Source organism: Cavia porcellus, unplaced genomic scaffold, assembly GCF_034190915.1.
Source record: "Cavia porcellus strain 051 isolate PalLab524CR breed Dunkin Hartley unplaced genomic scaffold, mCavPor4.1 scaffold_18, whole genome shotgun sequence".
In the NCBI taxonomy this organism is placed as follows: domain Eukaryota; kingdom Metazoa; phylum Chordata; class Mammalia; order Rodentia; family Caviidae; genus Cavia; species Cavia porcellus.
Genome location: NW_026947501.1, coordinates 45,179,754 through 45,192,603, shown reverse-complemented (window position 1 = coordinate 45,192,603; position 12,850 = coordinate 45,179,754). Strand labels below are relative to the sequence as shown.

Genomic DNA, 12,850 nt, shown 5'->3' with positions numbered 1-12,850 from the left:
TAGGACAGAGTGTGAGGCTTCACCACCTCTGATCTTTGATTGACCTACACTGCTGGTACAGAGGGGACAGCAATGTGCCCTGTCATTTCCACTCAGAAATCCTCAGGAAGTCATAGGACAGAATATTTGGAGCCAGAGTGTGCTGTGCCCCAAAGTCACCAGAGCTGGGGTCCAGGGCCTTCACCACTCCTCCTTTCCCTCCCTTGTAGACTCTGATGTGGTTGGTGGCCTGATCCCTGCTGCCCTCCTAGCCCTGCAAGGGAGGGACAGGATTAAAAGGAGACCAGTCCAGCAGGTCTGGTCCTCACTACCACACAGAGAGCCTCCAAGTGTCTGCTGCCTCCCCAAGGAAGGATCCACATACAGCCAGGCCACCACAGCCAGCAGAAGAGAGCTGGGACAGGCCTGGACCCCGTTACAGTCTGGTGAGTACAGCTGGGTGCCCCGAGCCAACCCATTGACAGGAATACACAGTTTTAGGAGTGGCAAAGGGGAGGCTGCTTCTGAAAAAGAACAGAAAAATATGTTTTACAAAGATATGAAGGAGAGAGACTGCTTCTCTGACTTTGGTCCCAATTTTCTAAGGCCTCTGCATAGGTACCATGGTGGCCTGGTTAGACGCAGGATCTTTGCTCCAGAGTAAACTGAAGTCCCACTGTCAGCTAGTGCAGGCCTCCTCGAGGAAGGCTTCCCTGGACGTATCCAGGCCACCCAGCCAACACCTGATCAAAGGATCACCCTGAACCACCTTCTGCTGCCCAATCACAGGGCACCCCAGAGATGGAGTGCTGGCCAACAGCAGGCACAGAGACAGCCAGGTCCGCAGGGCAGGGCTCACACATCCTCCTGCCCCTTCCTCCAGCCACAGAGGCTTCTTTCTCACTCTCAGCATACTCAGAAGGGCTTGGGCCAACACAGCCCCGTGTGACAGTCTGGATTCACAGGCAGGTCCCACAGCCCTTCCCAAGTGGGGAAGGTGACTACACAGGGGTCAGGACGATGGCAGTGCTCACAGGGGACCTGGGCACTGGGTGACCTAGCCCCATGCTGAAACACTAAGGGGCATACCTGAGGCAGAGTTGGCTCCTCTGAAGTCCAGGCATCTCAGAGTGCCCCGGTCTAGAAGTTCCAGAAAGTGTCACTTGCTCCCCAGAGACCGGTCAGTATGGTTATGTGCCCCAGTCTGGCAGAGCTAAGGGCTGTACTGTACCATCAGTTGCTGGACCTCAGCAGTACCAGTACTGCAAAACAGGGGCACCCAGGGTGAAGAAGGATAGGGCCCAGAGACCACAGTCACCCATGGAGTTGCTGCATCTGGTTTGACCTTGGATGCCCAGCTGGCATCAAGGGCTAGTGGAAGTGTGTGGGGACCCAGTGCAGAGCTGGATTCGGCAATGAGAGGCTTCCCTGGCCCATCAAGGAGGTGTCGTGTCCAAGCAGCCTGAACCTCACATCTGCAGGGAGCCCAGCATGCTGGTTCCTAGGGAGAGCCTCAGATTTGATCCGTGAAACTAGAAGATCCTGAGGAACTGGGACCTCTGGCTGCTGTGGGTGGGCTGGCACCCTATGCATCACAGGGCCATAGCCTGCCCAGCCTAATTCCTTCTTCCCACAGGGAGATTCCACTGGCTAGGTCCGTGAAGGAGGGCCAGGAGATTCCACAGGTTCAGAGCCACTTAGCACTGATGGAAAGCTCAGACACAACATTGCAGCACCCCAGAACAGCACGGGCAGCCTTGGGTCAGGACTGGATCCAGCTGTGCCCACCTTGCCGAGAGATTCTCAGAGTCTCATTGCTGTACTACACCACCAAAGCACTCTCTCAACTTCCTGTGTTGAAATTCACTTCTAAAGAAGGATTTTTTAGTTAATGTTTTATGACCATGCATAAGAATTTTAAAAAGCTTAAGACATATATTCAGTCAGGCCCTTTCTGCCAGGTCATAGAATAAAAGAGAATTTTTACTTAAGCCAAAAACAATGGATTAAGAAATATCCAGTCTGATCGGATTACTTTAAACTGTCCCCAGACAAACACCAACAAGTTCCTCAACTCCACTGACACTCCTCTAAAAACACAGCCAGGGGGACAGAGGAAAGGCGGCCAGCAGCCCTGGCACAGCCAGTTGAATTCCACAGGTGCAAAAGGCACAGGAAGAGCAAGACACAGTAGGGCCCTACAGGGACTGAGCTGCTGACTAAAGGAAAGTCCTCTTCCGCTCTGGCTCTGTGGTCAGTCGATGACACAGAGTGCATCTGGAGTGCTACCACAGTGACCATCAGGACAGCTTGCGTCCTCTGACAGGGGCACCACGGTGCTGGGTCGGGGATCTCAGCACCCCAGGGTCTCTCCAGATGTCCCAGCCCAGAACCCAGTCTACCTTCTCACCCAGCCTTCGGTTGCTCCTCTCTAGTCTCTGCTGAGCTAGAAATGTCCCTGGATCAAGGTCACCCTGCTGTCTTCTGCTGCCTACAGTCAGCACTGCTTGCACGGGCCACCCAGCTTGTGGTCTTGGCCCATGCCCCATCCTCAGGGTGGCCTTCAAGTCCTGTGACTGGGTTCTCCAGAATAGTCCAGGCTCACAGCGGTGTGGGCCATTTCTCTGCAGCACAGAGCTGGCAGCCCTGCTCTCCAGGAACCAAGTCAGAACCCCATCCGGGTGGCCTCCCCCAAGGCACCTGGTGAGAAGCGCTGACACTCCTAGGGCTATGGCAGACACCCTGAATCTGCTGCTGCCATTCAACAGGTTCTATAGTTTCTCTGAAATGTTTTACTTTTATTGTCCCTTGAAATTTAAGACAAAAACATTTTTAAAATCTCAGAGGAAATAAAGTTTTGTTATAAAAGGTCTGAGAAAGACAGTGGGTTCCTCAGTCCCTGCAGCCCATGCAGCCTCTCCTGGGTCCCCGAGGGGAATACTGGGGACCCAGCTGTCACTCAGCAGGAGACTTGACAGACACAGACTCAGGGCTAGTCCTCAGGGACAGGTGCTTGGCACCTCTATCCTCAAAAAAGGCCAGTGGAGGGTTTAAATCCCAGCCTCACTTCTCCCAGGAATCAGCATTAGAACCAGAATGGTCCTGTGTGTTTCTCAGGCCCCTCAAGGAGTCGCCACCTGAGGGAGTGACTTCTGCTCTCCCAAAGATACCACTTCCCCTCTCTCTAAGAATCCACCAGAACCACCACGATGTCCTTGGAGAAAATGGAAGACCTCCAACTAGAGGGAAAATACCTACAGCCGGAAACCAAGGAGGTGAATGGCATCCTCATGACCAAGCTGATCAGTGACAAGTGGGACCAAATCTGGAGCTTCCAGGCCAAGCCTGATGATCTCCTCATCGCAACCTATGCAAAGGCAGGTGGGTGTGAGGCCCTGCACCAGGGCACCTTGCTGTGGCAGCAGTGATGCCCAGTACAACCCCTCACATGAGTAACGTGGGTTCCAGTATGGCTGGGCCTGGAGAGAACAACAGCCAGACTGTCTAACCCATAGTCAGTCAAGACACATCTGACAGGGGCAGAATCTCAGCTATAAGCAGAGCACAGCTGTTTTCGGCTATAAGCAGAGCACTTTTGCACCTACTGCCAGCAAAGGGACTGTACTCATGTACAGGTGCCCGTCCACCCAACCTGGGAGCCACCAGGAGGGTGTGACTTCCTGTCCAGCCCTGCACATGTAAATGAGCCATGGGTAAGTGAGCATGAGGAGCAAGTCTGTCCCGGCCCTTCTAGGCACGACCTGGACTCAGGAGATTGTGGACATGATCCAGCACGATGGGGATGAACTGAAGTGCCAGCGGGCCAACACCTACGACCGGCACCCATTCATTGAGTGGACGTTGCCCCCACCCCTCAAGTCAGGTGAGTGACAGAAGAAGCTTGGCAGGCTTCAGTAAGCCTCTCTTGGACGGGTGGGAGGTGATGACAGCAGCCTGGGCCCAGATGAGCAGCCCAAAGGCACCCAAGTGCTGTTCCTGAAACACAGGATGCAATGGCACGGGACAGACACCATACATGACCCTGGTGCTTGAGAGAGGCCTGAATGTACCTTAGGGGATAGGAGCATTTTCCAGGCCTCTGTTTTCTGAGACCCTGGGGGTAAAGTCATTACAGTCCCTCCCTGTGACCTGTGATGAAATTAAGGACTTCAGAATCCCGACATGGTGAGGTGGAGCCATTCATGCTCACAGAGGTGAAGCGCTGGTGACTGTGCTCACCCCGGCAGCCCACAATGCACAGGGGTCCCAGGGCACCACACGGGCACCACACTGCCACCCCGCACTGCACACAGATCCTAGGTCAGCACACTGCACTGACGCTGTGTTTTGTTGTTGTTGTTGTTGTTGTTGTTGGGGGAAGGGGGTGGAGGATTGAACTCATGATCTCAAGCTTGCAGGCACTTCTGCCACTGAGCTGAACCTCCAGCCCCTATGACTGTTTTGGAAGGGTCATGTGTAGGCCCTGAAATGACTCAAGTCCTTGTTGGAGGCTGCTGCTGTGGGGTACACGTCTCTGAGTAACCTTCCTCCCAGGTCTAGACCTGGCCAATGCAATGCCATCACCCAGGACGCTGAAGACGCACTTGCCTGTACAGCTGCTGCCACCCTCCTTCTGGAAGGAAAACTGCAAGGTAAGGGGGCCCAGATCTCCAAGACCCACATCCGCAGCAGGCCAGAGAGGGTCCCCACCTGAGTCGCATCAGGCAAGGATGAGGAGGAAACCAGCAGTGGTACCCAGGGTACCTGGCGATGTCACCTGTGAGCCCACACACCTGTTCCTCTCCCTTTGGAACATGAGCCTAGGAACACAATGGGAGGCCAGGAAAATTATTCTGATCATCTGCCAACTACACCACCTTCAGAATGGCTGTTGCATGACAGGAAGCAAGTGCAATGGCCAGGATTCATCTGACTGGCTGGGGAGAAACCAGGGACTAGAGAAGCCCAGCTCAGGGTGCCTGGATGGGTCCTAGATCTGTGATGCTGGGGCGTGCATGGTCCCTGCCTCTTCCTCTCTGTGCTCTTCCCCACTCTGCTCTCCGGCTGCCAGGAAGTTAGCAGCTCTGTCCTAGTGCATCCCTCTGTCTACTAGGATGCCCCAGCCTTGGAGCCAACCAACCATGAATGGAATCCCTAAATCCATGCGCCAAATAAACCCCTCCTCTTGGCAGCTGTGGGTGTTGTGTAATTTGTCCCAGTTAAACAAAGCTGACTGGTAAACAGGGGTTTCCTAGGCAAGATTGGTGTCTTAATTTGGGTCCCCAAAGAAGCAGGACCAGGAGGACAGGGAGGCTTATGTGGGGCACCCGTGAGGGGATATGGGGCAAAGTGAAGAGGGCCTGAGACCAGAGAAGAAAGAGCACAGAGCCCCATGTCAGACCTTCACCCTGATACCTTCTGGTGGTAAATCGAATCCTCTGGGGAATGTGAACCCCAGTGGCAGCGCCTGCCTTTGTCCACTGAGCTTGTAGGTTCTGCGAGTAGGAAGTCACATGAGACAGCTGAGCTGATTCTCCATGTTTTGCTGGCTCACGGTGCCCAACCTGGTGCTGAGACGTGTCCATTTGCTGATCAACCAAGCCCTAAATCTCACTCCCAAGCCACAGCCTGCAGAGAGTGACCACAGTGAGGGCCTCAGGATGGACAATTGTCCCAGGTTGCCCGGGCTGTAGCCACCCTAAGGGTCTTCACCAGAAGGAATGAGGCAAATGCAGGATCGCCACTGAGGGGAGGAGTTGGCGTGAGCTTAGAGCAATGATCAAAGGGTGGATCAGGAGCTGGAGATCGCAAGAGACTTCAGAGGCCCAAGGTTACGTAGAAATAAGCATCCTCAAGGGCTGGGGATTTAGCTCAGTGGCATAAGCCCCTGCTTTGCAAGCAGGCAGTCGTGAGTTCGATCCCTGGTACCGATGAAAAGTGAAAAAGACAAAAAAAAAAAAAAAAAAAAAAAGAAAAAGAAAGAAATAAGCATCCTCCAGGGCCTCCAAGAAGACCCAGCTGAAGCAGCCTCCGGAAATGCAAGACGGCAGACCTGCATTGTGCTAAGCCACGAAATTCATTGTCCTTGTCAGAGCAGAGGGTGGAGGCTGACACAGATCAACAGACTCCAAGGAAACTTCCAGCCAGCACAGTCCACACCACAGTGTACCCGTGTCTGTGTTGATCGGTTCCCAGGCTTCTATTTCCAGTGACCCAGACCTTGAAAGCAAGGCGCTAATAAGCATTAGGAAATGTCACACACAACACACTTACATGGAATGATGACACAGCCATTGCTGCATGCTTCCTGGGCTGCTAGCTGCTTTCTCTAACTTGGGATGGAAATCCAGCTCGAGGAGGGGCAGAGACACAGAACCATGCTGAGCTGAGTGGTGCGCGGTGGGCATGCTCCTCGGGAAGCAGGAGATGTGGCTACTCACTGAGAGGAAACACCCCGGAGATGCATGAGACACAGGAGAAAACCAAAGCAGCCAGCAAAGCCCTGACCTGGGCACCTGAAGTCAGATAGGCTCCTGTGGGCTCAGGATTCTGAAGTCGCCTTCATTTGGCCTCTCATGGCAGGGAGAGGGAAGGCACAGCCAGGTCTTGCAGTCCCTCGGGGCCCTTACCTGGTGACCCAGGGATCTCCCTCTATGTCCTGCCTTCTGGAGATCCACTGTGCCCACCAGAAACCCACCTGGAGACCACACCTTACCCGGGGGCCAACAACAGCAACCTGGACCTAAGACTGCAGCTTTGCAGTGAGCATGCACCCTTCCCTCAGGATCCCCAGGGAAGTGGCAGCAGGAATGAGGCTAAGTCCACTGTTCTTCATCAGTCCTCCACAGACTTCTCAGGGAAAAAACCCCACCCCTACAGTCCCACAGGAACTCAGCACTGCCTGGGCTGAAACCCCGTCAGCCAATGCACAGTAGCAGCGTGATCCCCGGAAAGCTGAGGTCAGCTCCTGGTATGACACAGGGGAACTTATTGCCCCTTGGGCTCCTCTTAGCCCAGGACTCCTTGCTCAGCAGATCTGGGACTGGCTGTTTCTCAGGCTGAATTATCCCATGACCCAGGGTCTGAATGTGGTGCCCCCATACACTGACTCCACACAGCAGGAGGTAGGGGCTGTGGAGGTTGAGCAATTCAGAGCAGGTTCCTGAGTGAGATCCGCCACTCATGTACAGAAAGCAGCCCTCACCACAGGCCACCCTCGCGGAAACTTTGGTCTCATCCTGCCAGCCTCAGGAATTAACTACAGGATGCAGATGCTGTTGCTCTGAGACCCTGGTACACGGTGTTTTGTTGAGCAGGCCTGGGGCAAGAAAACCCTAAGGAAAGCCATGTCAGATGCAAACCCAGACCTTCCTGTGGGTCCTGTCCTCTTACAGAAAGATACTTTTGTGGAACAGATAGTAAATGAAAAAACCAAATACTTACAGGATTCCTTAAAAGAACTGGAGTCTCAACATAGTATTTTAAAAGATGAGGTAACTTACATGAATAATCTTAAATTAAAACTTGAAATGGATGCACAGCATATAAAGGATGAGTTTTTTCATGAACAAGAAGACTTGGAATTTAAAATTAATGAACTGTTACTAGCTAAAGAAGAGCAGGGCTGTGTAATAGAAAAATTAAAATATGAGCTGGAAGATTTAAATAAACAGTTTCGTTGTGCTATAGAACAACATAAAAAGGAAGTACAAAATCTCAAGGAAAAACATCAAAAAGAAGTATCAGAACTAAATGAGACATTTTTGTCAGGTTCCGAAAAAGAAAAATTAGCATTAATGTTTGAAATACAGGGTCTTAAGGAACAGTGTGAAAACCTTCAACAAGAAAAGCAAGAAGCAATATTAAATTATGAGAGTTTGCGAGAAATTACGAAAATTTTACAGACAGGAGAATCTGCTGGAAAAATAAGTCAAGAGTTTGAATCAATGAAGCAACAGCAAGCATCTGATGTGCGTGAACTTCAGCAGAGGCTAAGGACTGCATATAATGAAAAGGATGCTCTTCTAGAAACTGTGAATCTTCTCCAGGGAGAAAATGAAAAGTTGCTACATCAACAAGAGTTAGTGTCACAACTTAAAAATACCGTGAAGAGCCTTCAAGAAAAGAATGAACTGTACTTACTTGGTCTAGTCAAAGAAACATGATGGTACAAGAATTAGAAGCCAAGATAAGTTCTCTTGTAGAGGAAAAAGATGATTTCATAAGTAAAATTAAAAGTTCTCATGAGGAGATAGTCTGCATAGAAAGTGTGAGAGACAATAAAGCTTGGCTAGAGAACTTCAGGAGAAGCAAGAACAGGCCACCAGGTACAGTACAGGAAGTAGGGGCCACAGAGCAGTTCAGAACAAGCTCCTGAGTGAGATCCACCATCCATGTACAGGAAGCAGCCCTCACCACAGGCCACACTCATGGAAACCTTGGTCGCATCCTGCCAGCCTCAGGAATTAACTACAGGATGCAGATGCTGTTGCTCTGAGACCCTGGTACACGGTGTTTTGTTGAGCACACCTGGGGCAAGAGCTGTGTTCATGCAAACCAGGACACTTTCAGGACAGAAAGCAGTGATCATGCTGAGCACACAGCTGTGACCCAGAGCTGTCCCTGGGCCCCCAGGGGCTAAAAGCACCCCCATATTCTGTCATGCAGCAAGTAGACTAGTCTAAACTCTACAAAAGGCTCCCTGAAAACCCTGACCCATGATGTCTCTGTTTGTTTCTGTCTTTGCTGGCTGGCTACAGATCATCTATGTGGCTAGAAATGCCAAGGACTGCCTGGTGTCCTACTACCATTTCTCCAGGATGAACAAGATGGTGCCTGACCCTGGCACTTGGGAGGAGTACATTGAAGCCTTCAAGGCTGGAAAAGGCAAGTGAAAGGAAGCGAGGCCTGTATTTCTCATCATCTCCTGACATCAGGAGAGAACGTGTCCACTTTATGACTGGGCCCACCGAGACCCCACTGTCCTGCAGGTGACACACTGCTGTCATCTGGGACAACTGCATGGGCAGAGTTTAAGGGACAAACGAGGGCTGATAGGGCTTCTGGGGGAGCCCCAGAAGCCGGAGACAGGAGAGGACCACTCCACTTCAACCAGAGTCATGATCACAAGCCCCCAGTGAAACCAGAGGTGACACTAGTCTCTATCCCTGCACTCCTCTTTCCCCTAACACACCAACCCCAACCATATGCAGAGTCAGGGCAGCCCAGTGACAGTGTGAAAGTCAGCTGGCAGCCGTGGGCATGTTGGGTCACTGCTGGGAGCACCTTTCCCTACACTTCCACCCCAGCCCTGGCCACAGGCCTGGGCGCTGCAGGTGTCTACAGTGAGACTTTCCCAAATCACCCGGCCAGCAAACACCCACTTCCTGCCAGGGATCTATGCACTGAGCAGCCTTGGAAAACGATGATTCTGCCTGAGCCGAGAGGCAGTCTCTCAGGAAGGAGGAGGTTCAGGACAGACACATCCAAGGAATCTAGAATCTTAGGATCAGCATTCTAAATACTGGGGGAGAAAAAACCAGCTGGGGTTTCTCCAGTGAGAGCCCTGCTATGATCTCTTACTGACACCCTCTCTATCTGAGACAGCTGTGCTCCTGCTGCCAGTTTCTAGCTGCCCTGACACCACCTGTCTCCCACAGTGCTGTGGGGCTCCTGGTACGACCATGTGCAGGGGTGGTGGGACCAGAAGGACAAGCACCGCATCCTCTACCTCTTCTACGAGGACATGAAGGAGGTGAGACTGTGCAGCTCCCTCAGAAGCTCCCCATCCAGGGTGAAATCCCAACCAAGCCCCCACTGCAGCCTGCCCCGAGCCGAACGCTCCCTCCCTCTTTCCAGCTCAGTGTTGCCCCCAGGAACTCTGTCCCTCCTCCAGCCTTCCACACTTCCCAGGCATCCTCCTTCCCCAGAGAAATCCCAGCCCACATTGGCAGGCCAACCTGTGGGATACCAGGAGCCTTGTCTCTCTGCCTGAGAGATGGCATGGAGTCTCTCTCTGGAGGTTACCTCACAGAGCCCTGCAATCCTACTGCTCAAGCTGTGCTGGAGACACTCAGGGTCCATGCCCCTCATCCACGTCCAGAGCACCCTAACTCATGGAGCTTAGGCCGAAAAAACACCGGTCCCCACCCTCAGGTACCCAGAGTGGATCCCTCCTCCTGGCCCTGGGAGAATGGCACCCCAGATCTATCCTCCAAGATCCCATGCAGCAGATCTCTGTGTTGCTCCAGATTACAAAGGTACCTCCTGAGCCAACACTGAGGGACCCTGAAATGGAATGGAAAGCTTCTCACCTTGCCTTTCTGTGTCTCTTATCAGAAAAAAGCAAAGACTGTTATTTCCAGTCATTCTCCTATTGGTCTTCTGTGAGGATCAGAGACAATTTTTTGCCACTTCTGACCGTGCAGATATGAGTTTGTCCCGCTGACCAATACTGCCTTACTTTCCCTGGCCTCCCAGAGGCCCTTTCCCAGATCCGCAGCTCTCTCTGGTGGCAGGAAGCAGGGACTGGCTCAGCAGGGACCCACAGGGCTCCTCTGGTGGCAGGAACAGCCCTGGTCTTCAGCTTCTATGGTATCCAGGCAGCGCAGTGCCTCACAGTGGGACCTCTTGGGAAATGTTTGCTGACCATGCTTGAATTGTCCCTTAGCTTGTCCATCCCCAAAATGAACATCCTCCCTGAAGGGAGACCCAAATTCTTGTTTCCTGTAACTGTTCCACACACAGGACCCAAAGAGGGAAATCCGGAAGATCCTGAAGTTCCTGGAGAAAGAGGTCACCGAGGAAGTCCTGGACAAGATCGTCTACCACACTTCCTTCCAGGTGATGAAGCACAACCCAATGGCCAACTACACCACTCTGCCCTCCAGCATCATGGACCACTCCATCTCCCCTTTCATGAGGAAAGGTAAGGCCTTGGCATCCTGAGCGCCAAGCATCCTCGGGGTCCTGGGGGCACTCCACACCCTTCAGCTGATTCTTGTTGACATCACTTCTGTGCACTTTTCAGAGGCCCTCCTGTTTCCTCCCTTTGGCCCTGCTCCTCCTAGTCATCCTCCATCCCTGCTAGTTCCCAGGGTGCACGCCCACCCCTCATGGGGCTCTGCAGCACACTGAGTCTTGTCTTGCTTCAGGGATGCCCGGGGACTGGAAGAACCACTTCACTGTGGCCCAGAGTGAAGCCTTTGATAAGGACTACAGGAAGAAGATGGCAGGGAGCACCCTGACATTCCGCACAGAAGTCTGAGGGCCTACATCAGGGCAGGCCAGCCCTGGGCCTCTAGATTCCACTCACTTGAGCCTGTAGTCCGGAAGACTCTGGACAGACCCCTCCCCCCATCCTGAGCCGTCTTCCCTAGGTGCTAAGCCTCTGTGCCATGTTCCTCCCCACATGACCAGCCTTAGGGAGACGTTCCTGGCTGAGTTAGAGGTCAGCCCTGTGGACCCTGTGCCTGCCCAACTCAGGCAAAATAAACAAAGATCAGCTCCACTGCTCCTCCAGAATTCTCTGGTCTCTCCAAGGTGAACCTCAGGGAAAGAGAAAGGAGTAATTTTCACCCAGAGCTCAGATATAGGGCAGCATTGTAAGAGAGGTGCAGGACAGTGGAACTTCACCCTGGACACACTCAGCTGACCTCAGCAGCACAGAGGCCCTGAACAGGCATAAAGCTTGGTCCCGAGGCCAGGAGGTCTCAGGTCCATGACCCTCACCAGGTAAGGGCCTCCTCGATCCACACAGGAAGGGGCAGGACCCACACTCAGGCTGTTGAACATTCCTCAGCCTTAGCACTGATCAGGGACCATCTGTGCTGTTCTGGACATCAGCTCCTGGGACCCCCGAGAAGATCCGAAAGGGGGTCCACAGACAAAGCGGAGTGGCAAAGCATGCTTACTGAGTGCTAGCACGGCACACTAAGGCAGGCTGAGTCAGGACAGGGCAGAGAGAGGTTCAGGCAGCACAGCCAAAGGACAGGTGCTGGCTGCCAGTAACAAAAGACCAATGGTGAGAGGTGAGGCCAGTGGCACCCACAGACAGACACCCAGGGACAGATTCTCAGGGACAGACATCCAGGAACAGACACCCAGAGGCTGACACTGCAACGGGCGTGGTCTTGGCCTGTCTCCTGTTTCATGGAATTCAGGCAACATCAGACTTTTTTACACCTTGTTTCACAACAGGACCCACAGCAAACTTGTCAGCATGTCAAACTGGTCAGCAGCATGTGCCATCCATTGGTCCTTTCCTTGGCCTCCTAGTGAAAGCTATGTTAAGTTACTGTCTGCTGTCATTTAACAAATTTTGGAAAAAACAGAGCTTTGCTTTAAAGAAATGTCAGGAAAGGCGCACTGCGGGGAGGGGGACTTGTGCAACACTAAGGCACACAGATGATTATCTCCCCATCCCAAACACAGCCTTCGGCCTGTTCTGTTCATCCTAAGATGCAGGTCACGGAGCACACAGCAATCAACCCGGCCACGGGGTGGCTATGGGGTGCCAGCTGGACCAGCACATTAAGTGGTAAAGTCTTCTAGTGCCCCACACCAAGAGTCAACTCATGGCGGGGCCACCCGGAAGCCGCACTGTTCTTTGGGGGCCCATACCTGCTCCCTCCTGAACCTGTACCCTGCTGATTAACCGTGGCCTCTGCCATCCTGCCCAGAAACAAAGCAAGGAGGCTCTGCAGTTTTTGAAAATAGGCTTGAGCCCCTGGGAAAGCTTCTGCTCCCAGGTCTCTCTGCCTGTGTCATCTGTGAGGACCCAGGCCACACACTTTCTCGGGGTCACAGCACCAGCCACATGCAGGTCTGTGAACACATACCCATGGAAGATATCCACACCAAGCCCCTGGCA

At 52.9% G+C, this 12,850-nt stretch overlaps 1 protein-coding gene across 1 annotated transcript; it reads left to right on the top strand.

Annotated features, from left to right (window-relative positions):
- Window positions 1-296: 296 nt before the first annotated feature.
- LOC100734727 (sulfotransferase 1C1) lies at window positions 297-11,481 on the top strand. The gene is made up of 8 exons (XM_003471612.4): window positions 297-425; window positions 3,169-3,360; window positions 3,734-3,862; window positions 4,534-4,631; window positions 8,739-8,865; window positions 9,639-9,733; window positions 10,726-10,906; window positions 11,133-11,481. The coding sequence occupies exons 2-8, from the start codon at window positions 3,189-3,191 to the stop codon at window positions 11,243-11,245; spliced, it is 915 nt and encodes a 304-aa protein (XP_003471660.1). The 5' UTR covers window positions 297-425; window positions 3,169-3,188; the 3' UTR covers window positions 11,246-11,481.
- The last annotated feature ends 1,369 nt before the right edge of the window (window positions 11,482-12,850 follow it).